Source organism: Tamandua tetradactyla, chromosome 15 (assembly GCF_023851605.1).
Source record: "Tamandua tetradactyla isolate mTamTet1 chromosome 15, mTamTet1.pri, whole genome shotgun sequence".
Taxonomy (NCBI): domain Eukaryota; kingdom Metazoa; phylum Chordata; class Mammalia; order Pilosa; family Myrmecophagidae; genus Tamandua; species Tamandua tetradactyla.
The window spans coordinates 42,081,571-42,104,646 of NC_135341.1; the positions used below are offsets into that span (position 1 = coordinate 42,081,571).

Consider the following 23,076-nt stretch of genomic DNA (forward strand, 5'->3'; position numbering starts at 1 on the left):
TCCTAGGAATTCGCCTGTTTCCACAGATATCCCCTCTTTTCTAGGAAGTTTCTCGCTATCCCGTATGTTCTACAGCCAGAAATTCTTTGCGCCAGGCAGCAGGACTGTACTACTCTCTGACAGCATTATGTGAGGGAGCTTGGTGAGCCTTCTACATACAGAGGAAGTTCTGGGACAGTGAGTCCCTCACTGGACAGACTGTCCAGCATTGGACAGACTGGGTAAGACACACAAAGTTCCAGTACATGCAATAGGGTTACTATGCTCCCTGGAACCGGGACCAGGATCTACATAGGGAGGGTTGGCCAACTCCGTGCTAAACCAATGAAGGATGGGTGAAGGACAGCAGAGTGCCAGGAGATCCTACCACTTTTTAATTTTTTTATTCGATGCTCACCCTACTACTGCAGTCCTTTTACTGTCTTATGGAGCTTAGAGAAAGAAGTTTCTGTCTGTTCTGGCTGGTTGTTCAAAGCCATGGGGGATGGAGTCCTGAAGTGACTCACTGCACTATTTTGATCCTATACTATTTAATCTCATCTGTAAATTTGCTTAGGTTTTATGAACAAACCAGGACTATACACATAAGAAATATATGTCTAATTTTTATACTTGGACATCGTGTTATTTTTTATTAGACAAAAGTCAACATGAGGGATTTGGGAATTCATATCATGGAACTCAAGAGTCACCAAGAAAGGTCATACTAATATCAGCATCCTATTTAAGAAGGCACGATGTATTTTAGAAATATCATCAAGAATGATGGAATAGTTGACAATTTAAGCTACACGGAACAATTAATTTAGCTGGAGGACTTCATTTTCTATCCTTGGATATTGAAAAAGGCCTAACTGCATTTAGAAATGCTCACTATCAGACAACCACAGTTACCCTGGTGGGTTTGAAATGGGTTAAGGCAGCTTTTACAGAGAAAAACCAAAGAACATAGCTTAAAACCCCACCTACCTTGTCAGCATCTCTAGATTTCTCCAGAGAACTGATTACTTTTTTAGAGGCAAGCAAATTCTCTTCTAGTTTCTGTACTTGTGCCATCTACAGAAAAGAATAAATATCTTGGCAAAGTATATACTTTTAGAAACAGAATTAAATCACAATGTCAACCACATACGTATAAAAATGAGTTGATACCTGCTTTTCATAGACTATAAGCAACACTTGAAAACGATAAATTGCCTTGAAAGACAATGATTTTGGGGTTTCTACTAAGAGACTACCAACAAATTATGATTATAGCCATCAGGCAGAAAAACAATTATTCTATTGAAAAATAATAGAGCCAGTCAAAAATTTGACTTTTTTATTACCAATTCCCAACATCTGAAGCTGAAAACATTTTTTATAATAAATTCCTTTAGACTGCATGAATAAAAATTATAAACCTCCATTCTAGAGTTAGAGTAATAGGACATTTACCTGCTGCTCACACTTGGTCATCTCTTTCTGTTTTTCCTGACGTACAGTCTCAAGAACTTTTAAGATTTCTCTGGAAGAGAGAAATTGTCTTTTATCCCTGACTTCATTCAATGGAAACAGGAACTGAGTCTATTACTGTAGAAGACATTTGATGCAATAAAACAGAACTTTATTAAGCACACAATTTGGTGTTAGGTATTGTACTTCAATGGGGGTCACAAATTTGATCTTTGTTCAACAACTATTTAATGAGAACCCATTTTTGTACCATGACAGTTTATTTTTCTCCAGAGAACTTAGCACCCTCTAACAAATTACATATGTACTTGTTTATTATCTGTCTCCTTTCATTTGAATGTAAAACCCGTGAGAACAAGGATGTTTTGTTTACTGTTTTACCTCTAACTATTATTGCATTCTGGTTTGTTCTGGCTCATCGGATATCAATGTTGGAATGAATGACTAAATTGTCTGTCTCCCAATTAGTTATACATTCCATATATGCTACCATATATCAGGGCCTAGAAGAGACTTCCTCTCATTGTAAGAACTCTATAAATATCTATTGAATAATAGATATTTGATATCTATTTAAGTTACATGGAAAATTAATTTAATTGGAGGACTTCATTTTCTATCCTTGGATGCTGAAAAAGGCCTAACTGCATTCAGAAATGCTCACTATCAGACAGCCACAGTTACCCTGGTGGGTTTGAAATGGGGTAGGAGGAGACAGGAATGTTAGGGAAGCAAATAGATATTTGATATCTATTATTAGGCTAAGTAATAATCAGCTTACGGTTAAGGCCATGAGACTGACTGCAATTACCAAGGACAGTAACTTAGGGAAGAAAGACAACAACATTCACATTAAGGGGCTAGGAAGACGAGCAGCTAGAAAAAGAACAGTAGAGAAAGAAATAAAAATCAGTCCCTACTTTCTAATAATAAAAGGAACAGTTAGAAGTCACCTCTATATGGAAGTCACCTGTATACAGATGTCATTGTCAATAACATAGTATACATACTGTGATTTCTTTACAAAAGCTCCTGAGTTCTGATATGCCATATTAGTTAAAAAGTATCACAGCTAATTGTGGAACATTTTGAAAAACTTACTCTTCACAGGATATTAGCAATAAAACACATACAAGATAAGAAACATGGTAGTCAACAATATTCCAGCCAACTAGCAGAAAAGATAAACAGCACTTACTTAGAACTGTTTTCTTTATCTTCTTCAAACTGTAATAATAATTTGTTATTGCGCTCTTTTTCTGCCTCAAAAAGCTCCATCAAATTCTAAAAGACAAAATTAGATTTTAAGCCACTGTTACTAGCAATGAGTAGTTAGTCAGTCAACAAATACATCAAGTACATTTTATGTGGCAAGTATTATAAGCCAATTTAGGAAATTAGGAAGAGGTTGTGCTGGTTTGAAATGATGTATGGACGTAAGAAAAGCCATGTTTTAATCAAAATCCCATTTCGTAAAGGCAGAATAATCCCTATTCAATACTGCATGTAATTAGATGATCTCCCTAGAGATGTAACCAAATCAAGAGTGGTTGTTAAACTGGATTAGGTGATGACATGTCTCCACCCATTTGGGTGGGTCTTTATTAGTTTCTGAAGTCCTACAAAAGAGGAAACATTTTGGAGAAAAAGAGATTCAGAGAGAGCAGAGCAGAACAACACAGCCACGAGAAGCAGAGTCCACCAGTTTGCGACCTTTGGAGATGAAGAAGGAAAATGCCTCCCGGGAAGCTTCATAAAACAGGAAGCCAAGAGAAGAAGAGAGCAGATGATGGCATGTTCGCCATGTGCTAACCCAGGTGAGAGAGAAACCCTGACTGTGTTCACCATATGCCCTTCCACTTGAGAGAGAAAACCTGAACTTCATTGGCCTTCTTGAACCAAGGTATCATTTCCTGGATGCCTTAGATTGGACATTTCTATAGACTTGTTTTAATTGGGTCATTTTCTCGGCCTTAGAACTGTAAAATAGCAACTTCTTAGACTCCCCTTTTTAAAAGCCATTCTGTTTCTGGTATATTGCATTCCAGCAGCTAGCAAACTAAAACAGAGGTCAAAAACTGTCCTCTTGCCCTCCACTCAAGAGAAGCAGACACACATTCAAAACGCATTTGCCAATAATTAATACCCTTCTTAACTTACATTCAGATCAGATTTCAGAGTTTCATTCTCTTTTTTGCAGTTTTGGAGATTTTTGGAAAGTTGGTCCATTTCAAACTTCATTACTTCCTGTAAGTTGTCATAGGAATCCTGTAGGCAGGCTTTCTTCTCAAGAAGCTTTTCATTTTCTAATCTTTATCAAGAAAATATTTTGACAATGGTAAATATATATATTAAATGCATTTCATCTAGTCAGATAATCTGCATTTCAGTTTATGCATTCTACAGACCATTCCCAATTACATAAGCCTTGATTTACGTAAAGTTCCTCATGAATTTGTGTGAAATGACCGTGATGTACAAACATGTACACTAGACCACAGAGTGGTTTTGTAGGGATAGAAAACAGGGAAAGAGCATTAGTCTGCAGCCATTTACAACCCCATTCTCTCTCAAATGGTTTCAACAGGACATATTTAATTGACTAGCAATTTAGAATGATTAGACTCAGTTAGGGTTTAATGAGTCTATTGGAGAACCTAAACCTTCATGAAAGCCATTAATTTTTAGTTTTGTTGATAGCTCAACTCTATTCATTCATCACATATTTTCCAGGTCCCAGAAGGTGTTTTAAGATGACAAATTTGGCTTCAATCTGAGTAAAAGAAAATTCCTTCATCAAAGAACTACCTTTTAATTCACATAATTATTTACTACTTTTAGGCTTTTATCCCCCTGATCCTCATCCCAACATACTGCAACACAACCAACCATCCAGGGCTCAATCAAGAATTAGCAAATGATCAACATGCTCTTTGGATCACCCAAAACAAATGTTCTACCTTATACAGAGATGATCAGATATGGATCTGTTTTACTAATTCAAAGCAGAGAATTTGTAATTCAAATTACAAAGTGGCATAAAAATAGACATGCAAAAAATATGGAGGGGGGACAATATATATATGTATTTACAATAACCATATATATAAAGTAGGCAAAATAAACAAACAGCAGTGTGGTGCTGTTGAGCACACCACAATGAACTGGTGTACTCAATGTTAAACATGAGAATTTAATTTCTATCCAAATATTTTAAAAGCAAGGAAATATTTGATACTTTTAAGACAGAATATAAGCAATTAGGTAAATATAGCTGATTCTTAACATTTTAGATCTAGTTCAACTCTAAAATGTAAATACAAGGAAATTAAGATCCAAAGAAATTAGTGCACTGGCTTCTCAAAAAAATCATACAAAATTACTTTTTGGGTGAAGCCAAGATTTGATTCAATGATTCAGAGATGGCAAACAAATACCAGGTATAGGAAAAGACAACAGTGCACCTGTGATGTTAAGTGGCAACTGAACACAACCTTGGTATTGGGGAAAGGGCATGGATGTGGTGGAGACTATGATGACCCAGGCGGCATATGCACCTCTCTAGAGGGAATTCACACCACAGCTAGTGGCTGCCATGCAAAAATATGGGCCTAGTGTCACCTAATCATCTGATTTCTCAAGAGAATGCTGAAATACAGATTTTTATAAGAGTGTTCTTAATTTTTAAAAAGGTAATTTAACTTTTTTAAAACCATGCTGGGCAGGCCCAACAAAAAACATGTTTATGGGTGGATTTGGCAGCTTTCAAGATTCCTTTCTCTGTTTTAATCCCTTTTCATGTATTCAGAAAATACTCAAAAGCAACATATTTTCATCTTTGCAACTTGCATAAAAATTAAATCCAAGGCTTCCTATTAGCAGCTTTTCTAGGGTGAGCAGTTACATTTATATCATTTACAGGATCAATATGTCCATTATTAAATCATGGCCATAAACTCAGGAGACAGTAACAAAAATGTAAAAGGTTTTATTATATAAAAAGTTGGAATTAGCAAGAAGAAAAGAAACAGGAAAAAAATTATTTATCTTGCAGATAACTTTGGTTCCAACATTATCAGTACTTGACCAAATAGCCAGCCTGTTACAACGGGCAATAGTAACAGCTGTTGATTTGGTCCACCTTGTACTGGCTCTTCTAGTCAGAGCATACCTTTTCCTTTGGAGCAAACACATCCCCAAAGGGGGGTCAATATCACTGCAAATTCTTGCTAAATAATTAGCCCAAGGGTGGGCAAATGACTTTAGCAAGACAATTCAAATTTTCCCTGGGATTGATAGATGGTTGTTGGGAGAGGAGATTTCTAACCTGAGGCTATTATGTTGAAAATCAGAATATGGAAGTGTCTGCTTTAGTCTATTCCTCCTCTCACAGAGGAAAGCCCTTAATAATAGGAGAGAATAAAGGCAACACGCAGATAAGCAGAGCTGAAAGAAAGAATACTGACAATACTGTCTGAAAATCTAGGTTGTCTGTGAAACCAAAATCACTCCTGGAGCTGTCAAGTACTGCTAGCCAATAAATTACCTTTTTTGTTTGTTAAACATGTTTGATTTGGGTTTATAGCACTTACACTTCAAATAGTCCTTGATTACAGGTCACTCAGGTGACTGAAACCATAATAAACGCACTCTACCTGACATTATCCAATTGAAGCTGTACATGCATGTGTTTTTCTGAAAGTTGGTTAACTTCTTTCTCCTGACTCTCTTTGAATGTACTATATTCCAACTTCACCGAAGACAGCTCCTTGTCTGCAGAATGAAGAACCACTCGCAGGTCATGCACTTCACTTTTCAAAACTAAAAAAAGCAATAAAATAAATCCTCAACAGATTTCTCTACAAATATTTTTACAAAACTAGGCAAATAAATCTGATAGGTGCTCTTTCAATAATCAGCAAAAACAAACTGAAGAGATTATTTTAAGTGAAGATGCTGAACAACTAAACACTAGGTACCTAGGAACACTGAGATTTGCTTTCTTTCTGTCCCTTGTGCATGATCTTTGGATTGTGGATCAGTTGACTTTTCTAGTAGTATACGGATCAAAAGTCTTAATATAATGTAAATTCAAAGAGACAGAAAGTACATTACAGGTTACCGGGGGTGGGTGTGAGGGGGAATGGGGAGTTAATGCTCAATGGCTGCAGTTTCTGTGGGAAAAGTTTTAGGAATGGATGGTGGTGATAGTAGCACAACACTGAGTATGTTTAACACCACTGAATTGTATACTTGAAAGTGGTTAAAATGTGAGAGTTTATGTTGTGTATATGTCACCACAATAAAAATAGATAAATCCTTGGAATGAGCAGAGACTCAGCATCAAGGGATTGAGAAAAACCCTAGAATGAGCTGAGACTTAGCATCAAGGGATTGAGAAAACCTTTTCCACCAAAAGAGGGAAGTGGGAAATGAGACAAAGTGTCAATGGCTGAGAGATTCCAGAGTCAGGAGGTTATCCTGAAGGTTATTCTTATGCATCAAGTAGATATCATCTTGTTATTCAAGAGGTAATGGAGAGGCTGGAGGGAACTGCCTGAAAATGTACAGCTGTGTTCCAGTAGCCATGTTTCTTGAGGATGATTGAATAATGATACAGCTGTAACAATGTGGCTGCGTGATTGTGAAAACCTTGTGTCTGATGCTCCTTTTATCTACCTTGTCAACAGACGAGTAGAACATATGGAATAAAAGTAAATAATAGGGGGAAGAAATGTTAAAATAAATTTAGTTTGAAATGCTAGTGATCAATGAAGGCAAGGGGTAAGGGGTATGATAGGTATAATCTTTTTTTTTCTTTTCTGTGTTTGTTTCATTTCTTTTTCAATTGTCTTTTTGTTTCTTTTTCTGAATTAATGCAAATGTTCTAAGAAATGATGAATATGCAACTAGGTGATAATATTGTGAATTACTGATTATGTATGTTTTATTTTGTTTCTTTTTTTAATTAATAAATAGATTTAAAATATACATATATATATGTCACCATAATATAAATAAATAAATAATCAAGGGAGGATTTAAAAAAATAAAACTCTATATTAATATAAGGGAAAAAGTAGAATTTTAACATATTTTAAATGACCTAATATTACTTATCAAAAAATAAAAATTCCTTGGAAATTTCTCATTGTTTTCCAACATGGGTTAAACACTTCTGGTCTTCTACATAAATTCCAACTATAAATAAGATTAGGTGATATTTTATCATTTTCCTTTTCTTTCTTTTGCATGGGTAGGCACCGGGAATCAAACCCGAGTTTCCGGCATGGCAGGCAATCCACCGTGGTCCGAGCAACTAGGTAACATTTTAGATCAAAGAAAACACAATGGCTGTCTTTTGTTTTTGTTTTATTACAAACTACTGCAAATATTTTGATGAAGGCAGAAAAAAAAAACTAAAAAATCTGGGAATCAAATGATATTGCCATATACAGAGAGATATAAATTATGTTTTATTTTGGCAATATTAAAACATTACACAGTGATATCCTGTGACAAAAATGGTGTAAAATTTTAAAGGTCGTATAACATTAAAAAAAACACAAATTCTCCTTTACTCCTTCATGAAAATCTATGCTATCATTATGCTAAAAGACTTAAAGATAGTTTAAATTTGAGGTTTAGGACATACCTAATGAACATGAAATTCTGAGAACGACTTCTCCTGGACACAATTTTTTTCTGTAAATGAGTTAGCTACCTAAATCAGCATATGTAGCCTCCTAATTCTCTTAATTATAAAGTCAAATATAATTAGATATATTCCATGTGATGATAATAATACTTATAATAGTAACTAATTGAAAGAAAATTCAAAAATTAGTTCTAAAAAAAAGCACTCTACATCTTATAAATTCAAAACAGTTTATTCATTTTTAAAGCAGTTTTAATATCTTCAGCAAAAATTTTAAGCATTGTATGCAGGCAGTCCTAAAAAAATTACCCTTTAGGATATATTACTGTTGCTTACCACTGCCATACAACCTTACATCTATCTGTCTAGTTTAAAACAAATAGCACAGGGACATTTACTTATATGAGCAAAAAGATATTGAGTTACTGTATTCCTTCTGATCACAAAGCTTCCAGTTGTTCAAACTTACAGTCATTATTAGTTTCAGTTTCTCGAAGCTGCTTTTCAAGGACATTTAACTGTGAGAGATGCTCCTGCTGCTTTTTAGTCCAATCATTTCTTTCTGATAAGAAAAGCTTTGGGAAAGAGATAAATTTACTGGAAAAGGAAATTTTGGCATGCTAAAACACACTCCAAAGCAATAACTTGCTTTTGTTTTTAAAATTTAGTTTTAAAGTCTCTGGGCAGAAGAAAATTGGCTGTTCCAGTGAACTACAGTGAGGATGATGAACAAAAGTAAGGAGCAATGTAATAATCTGACCTGTTCATTTGCTTACTTCCAAACAAATCAAGGGATCCATTTGCAGTATTGACTATGTTAGCTAGATTCCATCTAGGAATGTTTGACTCATTATTGAAGCAGGCAAGCTAAATAACCAACTAGAGAATAAAACCCCCAAAAGCTTTAACTAAGGCTCAACTAAAATGAAGTCATTTTTCACCTGTAATACTCTTACTCTGCGGATATGTTTCCTACATTTTCTGAGGCCACGTTTCAGACTCACTCACCTCCTGCATTTGTGTAGAATGATGTTCCAGTTTGTCAATGTGCTGCTGAAGCTTCAGGTTTTTATGCTCTTTTTCATCCACCTTGTCTTGGAGAGCACTCATTTGTTCCTGTAACACAAAACTTCACTTGTGAGAAATTCTTTTAATGGAATTTTCAAACACTCTACCATTTCTTCCACATTGAAGAAAACATACACACTAAAAATAAACCTCATATGCCGAAAGTATCAAATGTCTATTTGGAGCCAGAAAATTATTTTGATTTCCCATGTTTCAGAATTACACCTGTGGTCCATTAAAGTGGATAATTCCAAACACAAAGGCAATAAATGATTAAAATTAAATATTAAAATTAAAATCCTAGATTAAATCATAGAGCCATCTTAATACTTTCAAGCTTTCTCAGGGGTGTAGGGAGTGACCTTTCTAAAAAAAAGCGTCTAAGCCCTTGAAAAAGGCAAATCATTGGGATTTGGAGTGGTCTAGCCCACTCCAAGTTTTACTGGACAGTAAAAAATATTTTTAAAAAAAAACACCAAATCATCAGAGTTCTGAGAAAATCAAACTTTATATGCTTTCAACTATTTTAATTTTCAGTGGCAGATTCAATATTATGCCTCATAAACCAGTTCTGGCACTTGAAGATAATAGCAAATTAGTCATTTCACATATACAGTAACAAAAGCTAAAGAAACTGGAGAGTAATTTGCTAAATACTGCAAGGCAAATTAAAAGAAAAAGAATGGCTGACAAATATTGCATGACCTCACTGATATGAAATAACTAGAATAAGCAAACTTCTAGTTTATCAAGGGACAGCGTAGGGGTAGGGAATGAGGAGTTAATGCTTAAATTGTACAGAGTTTCTATTTGGTTTGGTCATCAAAGTTTTGTTAATAGACGGTAAATACAATGTAAGTGTAAGTGACAGCACTGAATTATATGTTTGAATGTGCTTAAAAGGGGAAGTTTTATGTTGTATATATGTTGCTAGAATAAAATTAAAAAGAAAAACAAAGGACTATACAACACAGGCAGTGAAATCTATTGTAAATGATGGACCATAGTCATAAAAATGTTCTTTCATGAATTGTAGTAAATTTACCACACTAATACAAGGTGTAAGTAATAGGGTGGTATATGGTAACTCTGTATGTTATGCATAACTTTTTTGGTAACCTTTAACTTCTCTCATTAAACAAAATAATACATTAAAAAGAATGATCTGATTTCAAAGTCAGGGACCTTTTCACTCCCCACACTTAGGAAGATATGATTTTAATACCACACAGATTTGAACACTGTAAAATACAGAGTTAAAATGACAGACAAAAGAACTTTAAGAGAACATTCAAATATTTATTTTTTCTAAAACTAAACATTACCTGCACCATTCTAAGCTCCTCAGAAACAGCCTCAAGAGCTTGTTCACTCATCTCAGGTGGAACTGGCTCATTTAAGATATCATTATCTAATTTGCTAGAATTCTGAGTGTTTACAGGCCCAAAGCTCCCCATTTCAGGGCTTAATTTTGGAACTAGTCGAGATCGAAGTTGGTAAGCCTTAGTTGGTGTAGTTATAATCTGCAGCAAAAAAAATGATTATGGGAAATAACATTAGCATACATAGGGAATAAAAATATATTTAGGAATTTTGTGAACAGAGAGGGCAAAAGTAAAATTCTACTCATCACAAGAAAATAGTATCCTTAAGAAGCAGCATAGAAATGCCTAAGCAGAATGAATCTATCAACTCAACGCAATCCCAAGACAATTTCTGGTAAGATTTTTTTTAAATGAAGCTTGATGAGCTGATTTCAAGCTTCATACAAACAATAAATTTTCAAGGAGATAAAATGATTAAAAATAGAGAAAATTGGGGAGACTTCCCTGGCCAATATAAAAATACATTACAAGGGTCATCAAAACAGTACATTATAAGCATTCGAATAGTCAAATAGAATGTCAGAACAAAATGCAAAATCCAGAAATAGATCCATTTATATATAAAAATTCAAATTTTCATAGGTAAATCACAGACTACTTAAAAAAGATCCCTATCTCGCAGAATTCAAAAATAAATTAGCAGAAGCATTAAACATTTCAATGTAAAAAAATTATAAAAGCAATAAAAAATAGAACATATTGATCATTTAGAGGTTGCCTGGGCCTTAAGGGCCCAGACATAAAAGAATTCACATGAAAGAAAACATAAAATAAATCACAAAGATAAAAGATCAATAAAGTTGGCTACTTCAAAAATGTTAAACTTCTGTATAATAAAGCCATCACATGCAAAAATGAAAAACAAGCAACATGATGGTGGACTATTTAACAAACAAAAGATCAATACATAAAAACTCCCAATAATCGAAATAAAAAGATAAATGACTAACAGGAAAAGGATGTACCAATGGACAATATACACGTAAAAAGATGTTTGAACTTACTAGAAATGAGGGAAATAAGAATTAAAATATAAGAAGACATAATTTCACCAACAAACTAGCAAACATCAAAGAGTGTGACAATGCCTCAAGTGGAGGTCTTAAAGCCAGAAATGATAATTTCAGAAGTCAGAAAGGATTACTGCCTATGGTAGTTAGATTCAGGTATCAACTTGGCTAAGTGAAGGTGCCTAGTTCTATTGTTGTGGACATGAGCCAAAAGCATGTGAAGCTCATCCGTTGCTGATTACATCTGCAGTCAACTAGGAGGCGTACCTGCTGCAATGAATGACCTTTGACTTAATTGGCTGGTGCTTAAATGAGAGAGCACAACATAGCACAGCCCAAGCAGTTCAGCACTCACAGCTCAGCCCAGGCCTTTGGAGATGCAGAAAGGAATCACCCTGGGGAAAGTTGTTGGAACCCAGAGGCCTGGAGAGAAGGCCAGGAGAGATCACCCTGTGCCTTCCCACATAAGAAAGAACCTCAGTTGAAAGTTAGCTGCCTTTCCTCTGAAGAACTGTACGTTAACTAAATAAATCCCCTTTTATTGAAAGCCAATCCATCTCTGGTGTTTTGTATTCCAGCAGCTAGCAAACTAGAACACTACCCTTTCTTCAGTCACCCAGCTTCTCTAGGGGAAAACAACTTCACCTTCATCAGTTTCCAGATTGCAGCCTGCCCCACAGAGTTTAACTTGCCAAATTTTAGAATCCCCTTTTTTGAAGTTTCCACCTTGTGATCTATCTTACAGAATTCAGACTTGCCAATATCCATGGTCACATGAACCATTTCCTGTCTGTTGGTTCTAATTCTCTGGAGAACCCTAATAAGATCCCCAATTCAGAGCCAAGAAATATGGGGTTCAAAATCTGCCTGTATTCAGTGGCAGATTGGAATCTGAATCCCAGTGTGATTCTAAATGCTGTATTCTTTCCTATACCACCCTGCCCTGGAATACACATCGGATCAGTGTCAACCTAGGATAAACTGTCTGAAAGGGATTCTGTCTATATCCAGAGATGAACAGAGAAAATCATTCATACAATGTCTGTCTCCACTGTTAACACAAGGAAACAGCACTGATTTAAGATAAAAGCATTGTTGCACATTCTCTACCTTAATTGTTTCGGCATGAATTTTATTCAGCTGGGAAACTTCTTGCCGCTTGCAGGCTTTGATTGCTTCCAAAAGATTTTCAAGATTAAAGTTTGCTTTCTGCAAAGATTGAAGTTCAGATTCCAATTCTAATTGCCTTTTCCTAAAAGATATTATAAAATTGAGTATTTAAAGTGATAAATAATATACATGTGTAGAAAACTTTACAATTTATATTCTCACATAACTTTATAGTTAATGAATCTCTTAATCAGAGACATTATATCCAGATAGTATACTCTCATTTTCCAGTTGGGTAGAATATATCTCCAAGGGGGTGTGGACTTTTTAAGATATGTAACTAGTAAATAATAGAGCTCAAATTAAAAAGCCCAAATAGTCCGTGAAGATACCATATATGATGATATTTTTAAAACAAGCATTTCTACTTCTTCAACCACATTTTAAGATAGGCTTAATCTTAGTTATGAAAGGAATGTGGTTTTTAATTTTGCTTTCTTTTACACAATGAATTTCAAATAAGAATAGTAACAAACCTATAATACTCAAAACTTCTGATTTAGTTCATAACACCAGTAATTTAAGCTGGGGAACCAGAGGAAGAATTAATCATGTAAATTCAGTAGACATTCATCTCAACTTAAGTATTGTTTAAAATACTCATCTCATCTAGCTCATTAACTATATTAAAGATCTAAAAGCAAGCCCATTTGCTTCACGTCAAAACATAAGTTAATTGCTAGTTCAAGAGTTTAATATTTAAAATAAAATGCCTAATTAAATGATCAGATTAAACATTAAGCAAATGAACTCTAAAAGGTATAAAATAGGTAAACATTCATGTGTATTTATACTTTACCTAGTTAATTCTTTGAATTCTTCATATTCTTGCTTTGAATTATTCAGTTCCGTTTGAATTTGCAGGAGCTGCGTCTTTAACTTCTCAGTGTTTACCAATGAACATGGCTCTTTTGGAGCTTTCGGAGAGTATCCTTGCTGGCCTGATTATAAGGAAACAATGTGAGTCTTGCAAATGACAAAAATACACACATTCTAAGTGCTCTACCAGGTATCAATGTGGAAGCATAAGGAGAAATGAGAACTGGTTAGAAGGTAAGCCCTAAACTACCAGAGCCTGTAACTCATCAGGAGACTTAGGATGTTACACAGTGTGTCAAAGAATGTTAAAAGTTGTATTTAAGAAGCTGAGAGGCCACAGGAATCAAGGGCATATTTAAGGCAACACTTTGCTATTAGGAAAGAGAAAAAAATGAAGCACAACATGCATAACCCTGGATGGAGAAACATTACAAATTGACTCTTGCAGGAATTAATATTAGCAACTAATGTTAAGAATATGAATTATTTAGAAAAGGAAAGAAATAGCAAGGCAGGAATAGTGTCAGGAAGAAAATATTAATTTTTCAGGAATTGCTTAGAAGATAGAAATTCTTTAAGAGAGGTTCTCAGTGTGGGAAAATAAAAGTAGTTTACAGAATTTGGAAGCTGGTGGGGTCCAGAAATTATCATTGTATCTTTGAAGGCAGTAAGTCAAGGTAACACTGAGGCCAAAATCACGAACAAAACACAGAAGACTGCAGGGAAAAATAGTTGAAATAATACAGAAAGCATGCTCTTAGATTTGCATCTAAAACCTGCTCTCTCTACACCTAAAAACTATGAATTACATTCTTTTCATTAAGTCATAAGAGAAAGAAAGAAGGCATGGAAAAGGAAAATTAAGCAAATAGACAAACAGGCTTCTTTATGAGTACAGATGAAAAAGATAAGAGGTCTTCTTCCCCTCCTCCAAGGACACTCCCAGGGGTCTAAGAATTTGAGAATAAAATCACTTGGGCCTAGACTTCCAGGAAGATGGTGGAATAGGAAAATGCTGAGTTCACCCCCTGCTCCATGGAACAACTAGAGAAGTGACAGAAAAACAACCGGCACAGCAGTTTCAGGGCGACCTGAGAGAGTCTTCTACATATATAAGGAGGTCCTGAGTAAAAAAGCAGAGGAAGTGGGATGGAGAGAATGGTGTGAATGTGCTTGGTCATGACTCCACTGGGTACAGGAGGCAGCACCCAGGAAAGTACCTGGCCCCACAGCTAGATTGGGAAATCCCCCCTCTCAGCTCTGCATCAGAGAGCTCCACTGGGAACCCAGAAGCCAGTAAGCTTGCATTCTCTGCAAATAAAGACCATGCAGATAGTGTACAGAGCCTACGACTCCCATTTTCATATGAAGGCCTGGAGCCTTCAGGAGTACATGGATGGAGAGGTAGGGATAAGGAAGTGAGCCACGCAGAGCTCCATGCCCCCTGCATGGGCAGTTGAAATGCACAGTCCCACATCATACTAAGATCATACCAAACAGGAGCTTGGGGACCCTCAGACCCATCAGACCACAAGCAGGATTGCCCTTAAGGTGCATACTGCTCAAACCCCAGCCCCGGGGTTGGTGGCTTTCAGCAAGCAGCTGGACTAGTGGACATGGCCAGAACTGCACCAGGTCTCCACACAGCTCAGTCGGCTGCCAGTTAGGAGAGGCAGGCCTGAGGGGAAGAGGAGGGCCAAGAGCACCATCTGCTGGGAAGAAATGGGAAGTGCAGTCTGGCAAACTGCCTATCTGTCTAGCTTTAAATAGATCTTCAAGTAGAGTTAAAGTAGAGTTGCATCCCTGATGAGGCCCAGGCCTTTGTTTGGTGGGAGATTACTGACAAACCAAGGGCAAAAGGAGGCTTTCAGTGCAAACTCAAGAAAACACAAAAGCTTAGATGACTGAGGGAAAGCAACTTTAAAAATAACCCCATCAAGATAATGAATGTGTCAAAGCCAACAAAAAAATCACAAAGCATATGAAGATGTAAGCAGACACAGCCCAGCCAAATGACTAAATTAAAACACCAGAGGAGACAGAGTTTGGAACAACTAATCAAAGATGTTCATACGATTCTCCTAAATAAATTCAGTGGGTTGGCTAATGGTTTAAAGGATATCAAGAAGACACTAGAAGAACATAAAGAATTTGAAAGAACAGAAAAATTGCAGATCTCACGGAGATAAAACATACTGTAGACCAAATGAAAAATATACTAGGGTATGCTGGTTTGAAATGATGAATGTACCCTAGAAAAGCCATGTTTTAATCCTAATTCCATTTTGTAAAGGCAGCTGTTTCTTCTAATCCCTATTCAATACTATATGCTTGAAACTGTAATTAGATCATCTCCCTGGAGATGGATTTAATCAAGAGTGGTTGTTAATTTGGATTAAGAGATGACATGTCCCCACCCATTCGGTGGGTCTTGATTAGTTTCTGGAGTCCTATAAAAGAGGGAACATTTTGGGGAATGAAGGAGATTCAGAGAGAGCAGAGAGTACTGCAGCACCACAAAGCAGAAAATCCACTAGCCAGCACCTTGGATATGAAGAAGGAAAATGCCCCCCCTGGGGAGCTTCATGAAAAAATCCACTAGCCAGCACCTTGGATATGAAGAAGGAAAATGCCCCCCCTGGGGAGCTTCATGAAAAAGGAAGCCAGGAGAGAGAGCTAGCAGATGACGCCGTGTTTGCCATGTGTCCTTCTAGCCAAGAGAGAAACCCTGACCGTGTTCGCCATGTGCCTTCTCACTTGAGAGAGAAACCCTGAACTTCATCAGCCTTCTTGGATCAAGGTATCTTTCCTTGGATGCCTGTGATTGGACATTTCTAAAGACTTGTTTCATTGGGACATTTTCTCAGCCTTAGAACTGTACACTAGCAACTTATTAAATTCCCCTTTTTAAAAGCCATTCGTTTCTGGTATTTTGCATTCCGGCAGCTAGCAAACTAGAGCACAGGGACATACAATAGCAGGTTTGAAGAGGCAGAAGAATAAGTGAAATAGAGGATAGGACAATTGAATTTGAATTGATTTGCACAAAAGAACAAACGGCAAAAAAGATGGAAAAATTGGAACTGGATCTCAGGGAAATGATGGACAAAACAAAGTGCACAAATATAAGAATTATCATTGTCCAGAAGAAGAAGAGTAAAGGGCTAGGAAGAGTAATTGAATTGATAATAAAACTTACCAATCCTTATAAAAGATAAAAATATGCAAATCAAAGAAGCCCAACAAACCCTAAATAGAACAAATTCAAATAGGCTGACTCAAAGTCACATACTAATCAGACTGTCAAATGTTGAAGAGAAGCAGAAAGTCCTGAAAGAAGCACAAGAAAAGCAATTCATAGCATAGAAGGGAAACCACCTAAGACTGAGTTTGGACTATTCGACAGGCACCTTGGAGATAGGAAGACATAGTAAGATATATTTAAGATCCTGAAAGAAAGACTTCCAACCAAGAATTCTTTATCCACCTAAGTTGTCCTTCAAAAGTAAGGGAGAGAATAAAATTTTCACAAAGACTGAGAAAATTTGTGAACAAGAGATCTGACCTACGAGAAATACTAAAGGGAATTCTGTCAGCTGAAAAAAAAAGGAGAGGGATGTCTGGAGGAGGGCACAGAATTGAAGAGTACCAGTAGGGGTAACTTAAAGGTTAAAAGAGGGAGAGGGAAAAGAATATATAGATCTGGCTAATAAAAACCAAAGAATAAGATAGATGATGGATTCAAGAAGTGCCTTTACAGTGGTAACTTTGAATGTTAACTGACTAAACTCACCAATTAAAAGATACAGATTGGCAGAATGGATTAAGAAATATGGTCCATCTATATGCTGCTTAAGAGAGATACATCTTAGACCCAAGGATACAAATAGATTGAAGGTGAAAGAACAGAAAAAGATTTTCTATGCAAGCTGTAACCAAAAGAAAGCAAGAGTAGCTGTATTAATATCGGACGAAAGAGACCTTAAATGTAAATACTCATAAGAGACAAGGAAGGACACTATATTAATAAAAGGACAAATCAGCTCTTAAAGCAGTCATGTTTAGTCCAGAGTGATAATTGTTATTTCAGGATTTTGAGGGGCTATTATATATATATATAACCTGATGTTTAGAGATAAGAACGAAGCCGTCAGGCAAGGATTAAGGTGATTCACAATACAAGGGTAAGGAAGACATTACCTATATTTTAAAACTTCACCTATTCATTGAGACCAAAGGGAGAAAGTTTAATTATGTTCAGAACCTAAATTTTCTGTAGCATAGAATCTAAACTCAACCTGTCTGGATAGATCATTTAAACAATGCAAACACAGGGAGCCCAGAATGAGAACAAGAGCCTTTAATCCTGTATAGGTTAATGTAATTCCTGGATACATCCCAGAGTATATTAAGCAGATAATAAAAAACTGGGCAAAGTTCCTTGAGGGATGGGAGAAAAATTATGGAACTATTTAACTTTATCACCAAGGAAAACCCTGATACTGTGCCAAACATTAGGGATACCCAAATCAATAGGCAAAGCCCTTGATCTTGAGGCTTGCTTTTGTGAAGGTTATGTATACAGTAGAGAAGCTTAGCCTACCTATAGGTATGTCTAAGAGTCACCTCTGGAGGACCCCTTTTGTTGCTCAGATGTGGTCTCTCTCTAAGTCCAAGTCTGCAGGTGAAACCACTGCCATTCCCTCTACACGACACATGACATCCAGTGATAAAAGTCTCCTTGGTGGCATGGCAGATGACTCCTAGGGATGACCCTGACCCTGGCACTGTAGGATCAACAATGTCATCCTGACCAAAAGGGGGAAAAGAAGTATAACAAATAAGGTATCAGTGGCTAAGACAGTTCAAATAGAGTTGAGAGGCTATACTGGAGATCACTTTTAGGCATGTTTCACTTAGACACATCTACCTATCATAATTTGCCAACCCCCAAGGGAATTATATAACATTCTGGAAAAGTTCCATGCAGTAGGGTAACTTTCCAGAGACTACAACCTCCAGATTGGTTCCTGGACCAGGTAAGTCCTAAATGCAGAGGGGCCAGTCTCTCCAGAACATCAAAGAGTTCCATTTCCCTATCCTATATTATCAATAGCCCCTTTCAACATGAAAAAGTTAGAATGCCTATAGCCCAAATACTCCTAAAGAATGGGAGACAGATCAAAGGTGATGGTGGAGTTACATAGAGAAGTTTGGATTTAACAAATGAGTATGAGTGCTGAATCATTGTACTGACATTTCTTTTAGTCTCCAGTACCTTAGAGCATTTAGAAATAAAAACCTAAAATTGCAGAATTATAACCCATACCAAAGTCTGAATTCTGTTCTACAACTAACTGTTGTGATGTACTTTGAAATTTAATGCTTTTATGTATATATGTTATTTAAAGAGAAGGAGGAAAAGAACAGAGAAGACAGGATTTAACAAATGAGTACGACTGCTGAACCACTATATTGATATTTCTGTTGGTCTTCAGTGTTTTGGAACAGCTAGAAGTAAAAACGAAAAATTTATTATATAATGATACACCTTTTACAATGTGACTGTGTGATTATGAAAACCTTGCATCTGTTGCTCCTTTTATCTAGGGTAGGGACAAAAGAATAAAAAATATGAATAAAAAAATAAAATAATAGGGGGTACAAAGGTTCAAATAAATTGGGTAGATGGAACTACCACTGGTCAATTGGAGGAGGGGTAAGGGGGTATGGTATATATGAGTTTTTTCTGTTACCTTTTTATTTATTTTTTGGAGTGATGCAAATGTTCTAAAAAATGATCATGGTGATGAATACAAAACTATGTGATGGGGGTGTGGCCAAGATGGCAGCTTAGCAATGTGCGCGTTTTAGTTCGTCCTCCAGAACAACTACTATATAACCAGAAACAGTACAGAACAGCTCCTGGAGCCACGTCAGTGACTGGACACACAGTGTATCCCAGTCTGGACCAGCTGGACCAGCTGCGAGACTCCCCAGAACTGTGAGTTCCCCAAGCCACAGCGGCCGACACCCCTCCCCCACAGGCTGCTTCCCAGAGGGGAAAGGAAAGGAAATTATCGAGCAGCAGGGATGGAGCACAATTAAACGCCTATTGTGAAATTAATTAACAAATTCTGACTATCAAAAATAGGCATCCAGCTCAGGCGAACCTGGTCAAGGCGGAGGTAGCTCATTGGGCTAACAAAAAAAGAGGAAAGGGGAGGAAACGGAGGTTTTTGTGGCTGTTTCTAGGGAGGCTTGGCTGCCTCTGCATTCAGCGGCGGGACTTCTCGGGCTGCAAGTGCCACAGGCATAGGCAGAAACAGACTGCATTCAGGGCTATCTCCCACCTGTGCCTTCCCCAGGGGAGGGATGAAGCCCAACTCAGGTGGAATCCCTCCCTCAAGGAATTCAGACCCCAGGGCTTGGCAATTTGAAGCCATTAAAACCAGCCTACCACCTCTCATCTGTCTCCACCATGCCCCCAGCAGGGAGAGTCTGCCAAAATTAAAGTTGCTGCAACATCTTTTGCTGGTGGGACCCGCAGGAAGACAAGCGCCACATACCCAGCAGGATAAGAAAAACAGAGCTCAGAGACTTCACAGGAAAGTCTTTCAACCTCCTGGGTCTCAGCGTCAGGGAAAACCGACACAGGTGACTCCTTCCCCCTGAAAGGAGGTCAGTTTAATCCAGGAAAACCCGGCTGGAGTCTATAATACCTACGTAGACCCTCCTAAGGGTGGGGAGTGGAAAGGCACCATCCAAGCAGGGCAAGAAACAAGAAAACAAGAACTGAAAAATTATCCTCTGTTAAACAAAACCTAAGCTAGAGGTCCAGAAAAAGTTGAACTGAAGGTCAAAGAACAGATAGACAACACATTCATCTAGTAAGAAAACCCTAGGTAAGAGAAGTGAAAGCAATCTCCAGAATAAACTAATTAAGGTAATTAAATGTCTAGATGCCAGCAAAAAATAGCAAATCACACCAGGAAAATTGAAGATATGGCCCAGTCAAAGGAACAAACCAATAGTTCAAATGAGACACAGGAGCTGTATGAGATACTAAAGGGATAAATGAGATACTAAAGGGAGCACAATTGAATATAAGAACAGACATGGAAAACCTCATCAATGAATTGAGGGAGGATATGAAGAAGGCAAGGAATGAACAAAAAGAAGAAATGGAAAGTCTGAAAAAACAAATCACAGAACTTAAGTGAATGAAAGTTACAGTAGAAGAGATGAAAAAAACAATGGAAACCAACAATGGTAGATTTCAAGAGACAGAGGTTAGGATTAGTGAACTGGAGGATGGAACATCTGAAATCCAAAAAGAAACAGAAACTACAGGGAAAAAAATGGAAAAATATGAGCAGGGACTCAGGGAACTGAATGATAATATGAAGCGCGCAAACATACATGTTGTGGGTGTCCCAGAAGGAGAAGAGAAGGGAAAAGGAGGAGAAAAACTAATGGAAGAAATTACCACTGAAAATTTCCCAACTCTTATGAAAGACCTAAAATTACAGATCCAAGAAGTGCAGTGCACCCCAAAGAGAATAGATCCAAATAGACGTTCTCCAAGAAACTTACTAGTCAGAATGTCAGAGGTCCAAAGAAAAAGAGAGGATCTTGAAAGCAGCAAGAGAAAAGCAATCCATCACATACAAGGGAAGCCCAGTAACACTATGTGTAGATTTCTCAGCAGAAACCATGGAGGCGAGAAGACAGTGGGATGATATATTTAAATTACTAAAAGAGAAAAACAGCCAACCAAGAATTCTATACCCAGCAAAATTGTCCTTCAAAAATGAGGGAGAAATCAAAACGTTTTCAGACAAAAAAATCACTGAGAGAATTTGTGACTAAGAGACCAACTCTGCAAGAAATACTAAAGGGAGCACTAGTGAAAGGTATGAAAACACAAAAGAAAGAGGTGTGGAGAACAGTGTAGAAAGAAGGAAAATTAGATATGACATATAAAATCCAAAAGGCAAAATGGCAGAAGAAAGTACTACCCATACAGTAATAACACTAAGTGTTAATGGATTGAACTCCCCAATCAAAAGACATAGACAGGCAGAATGGATTTAAAAACAGGATCCTTCTATATGCTGTCTACAGGAAACACATCTTAGACCCAAAGATAAACATACGTTGAAAGTGAAAGGTTGGGAAAAGATATTTCATGCAAATACAACCAGAAAAGAGCAGAAGTAGCTATACTAATATCCAGCAAATTAGACTTCAAGTGTAAAACAGTTAAAAGAGACAAAGAAGGATACTATGTACTAACAAAAGGAACAATTCAACATGAAGACATAACAATCATAAATATTTATGCACCGAACCAGAATGCCCCAAAATACATGAGGCAAACACTGCACACACTGAAAAGGGAAATAGACACATCTACCATAATAGTTGGACACTTCAACTCCTCACTCTCATCAATGGACAGACCATCTAGACAGAGGATCAATAAAGAAACAGAGAATTTGAATATTACAATAAATGAGCTAGACTTAACAGACATTTATAGAACATTATACCCCACAACAGCCGGATACAACCTTTTCTCAAGTGCTCATGGATCATTCTCAAAGACAGATCATATGCTGGGTCACAAAGCAAGTCTCAAGAAATTTAAAAAGAATGAAATCATACACAACACTTTCTCAGATCATAAAGGAATGAAGTTGGAAATCAATAATAGGCAGAGGACCAGAAAATTCATAAATATGTGGAGGCTCAACAACACACTCTTAAACAATCAGTAGGTCAAGGAAGAAATTACAAGAGAAATCAGTAAATATCTCGAGGCAAATGAAAACGAAAACACAACTTATCAAAACTTATGGGACGCAGCAAAGGCAGTGCTAAGAGGGAAATTATTGCCCTAAATGCCTATATCAAAAAAGAAGAAAGGGCAAAAATCGAGGAATTAACTGTTCATTTGGAAGAACTATAGAAAGAACAGCAAACTAACCCCAAAACAAGCAAAAGGAAAGATATAACAAAGATTAGAGCAGAAATAAATGAAATTGAGAACATGAAAACAATTGAGAAAATCAATAAAATCAGAAGCTGCTGCCATGAGAAAATCAATAAGATTGATGGGACCTTAGCAAGATTGGCAAAAAGAAGAGAGAGGAGGCAAATAAATGAGATCAGAAATGGAACAGGAGACATAACCACTGACCCCACAGAAATGAAGGAGGTAATAACAGGATACTATGAACAACTTTATGCCAATAAATACAACAATGTAGATGAAATGGACAACTTCCTAGAAAGGCATGAACAACCAACTTTGACTTGAGAAGAAATAGATGACCTCAGCAAACCAATCACAAATAAAGAAACTGAATCAGTCATTAAAAAGCTTCGCAAAAAGAAAAGTCCAGGACCAGATGGCTTCACATGTGAATTCTACAAACATTCCAGAAATAATTAATACCAATCCTGCTTAAACTCTTCAAAACAATTGAAGTGGAGGGAAAGCTAC

General features: G+C 36.8%; 1 protein-coding gene across 1 annotated transcript in view; it reads right to left on the reverse strand.

Moving 5' to 3' along the window:
- Positions 1–23,076, reverse strand: part of KIF15 (kinesin family member 15) — a 171,595-nt gene that overhangs the window by 56,051 nt on the left and 92,468 nt on the right. The window contains exons 15-24 of the mRNA XM_077129585.1: positions 13,546–13,687; positions 12,687–12,828; positions 10,507–10,704; positions 9,122–9,229; positions 8,583–8,688; positions 6,111–6,276; positions 3,616–3,766; positions 2,654–2,739; positions 1,438–1,507; positions 970–1,056 (exon numbers count right to left, since the gene is read on the reverse strand). Coding sequence (XP_076985700.1) covers positions 970–1,056; positions 1,438–1,507; positions 2,654–2,739; positions 3,616–3,766; positions 6,111–6,276; positions 8,583–8,688; positions 9,122–9,229; positions 10,507–10,704; positions 12,687–12,828; positions 13,546–13,687 — 1,256 coding nt within the window. The remainder of the gene's footprint in view (positions 1–969; positions 1,057–1,437; positions 1,508–2,653; positions 2,740–3,615; positions 3,767–6,110; positions 6,277–8,582; positions 8,689–9,121; positions 9,230–10,506; positions 10,705–12,686; positions 12,829–13,545; positions 13,688–23,076) is intronic.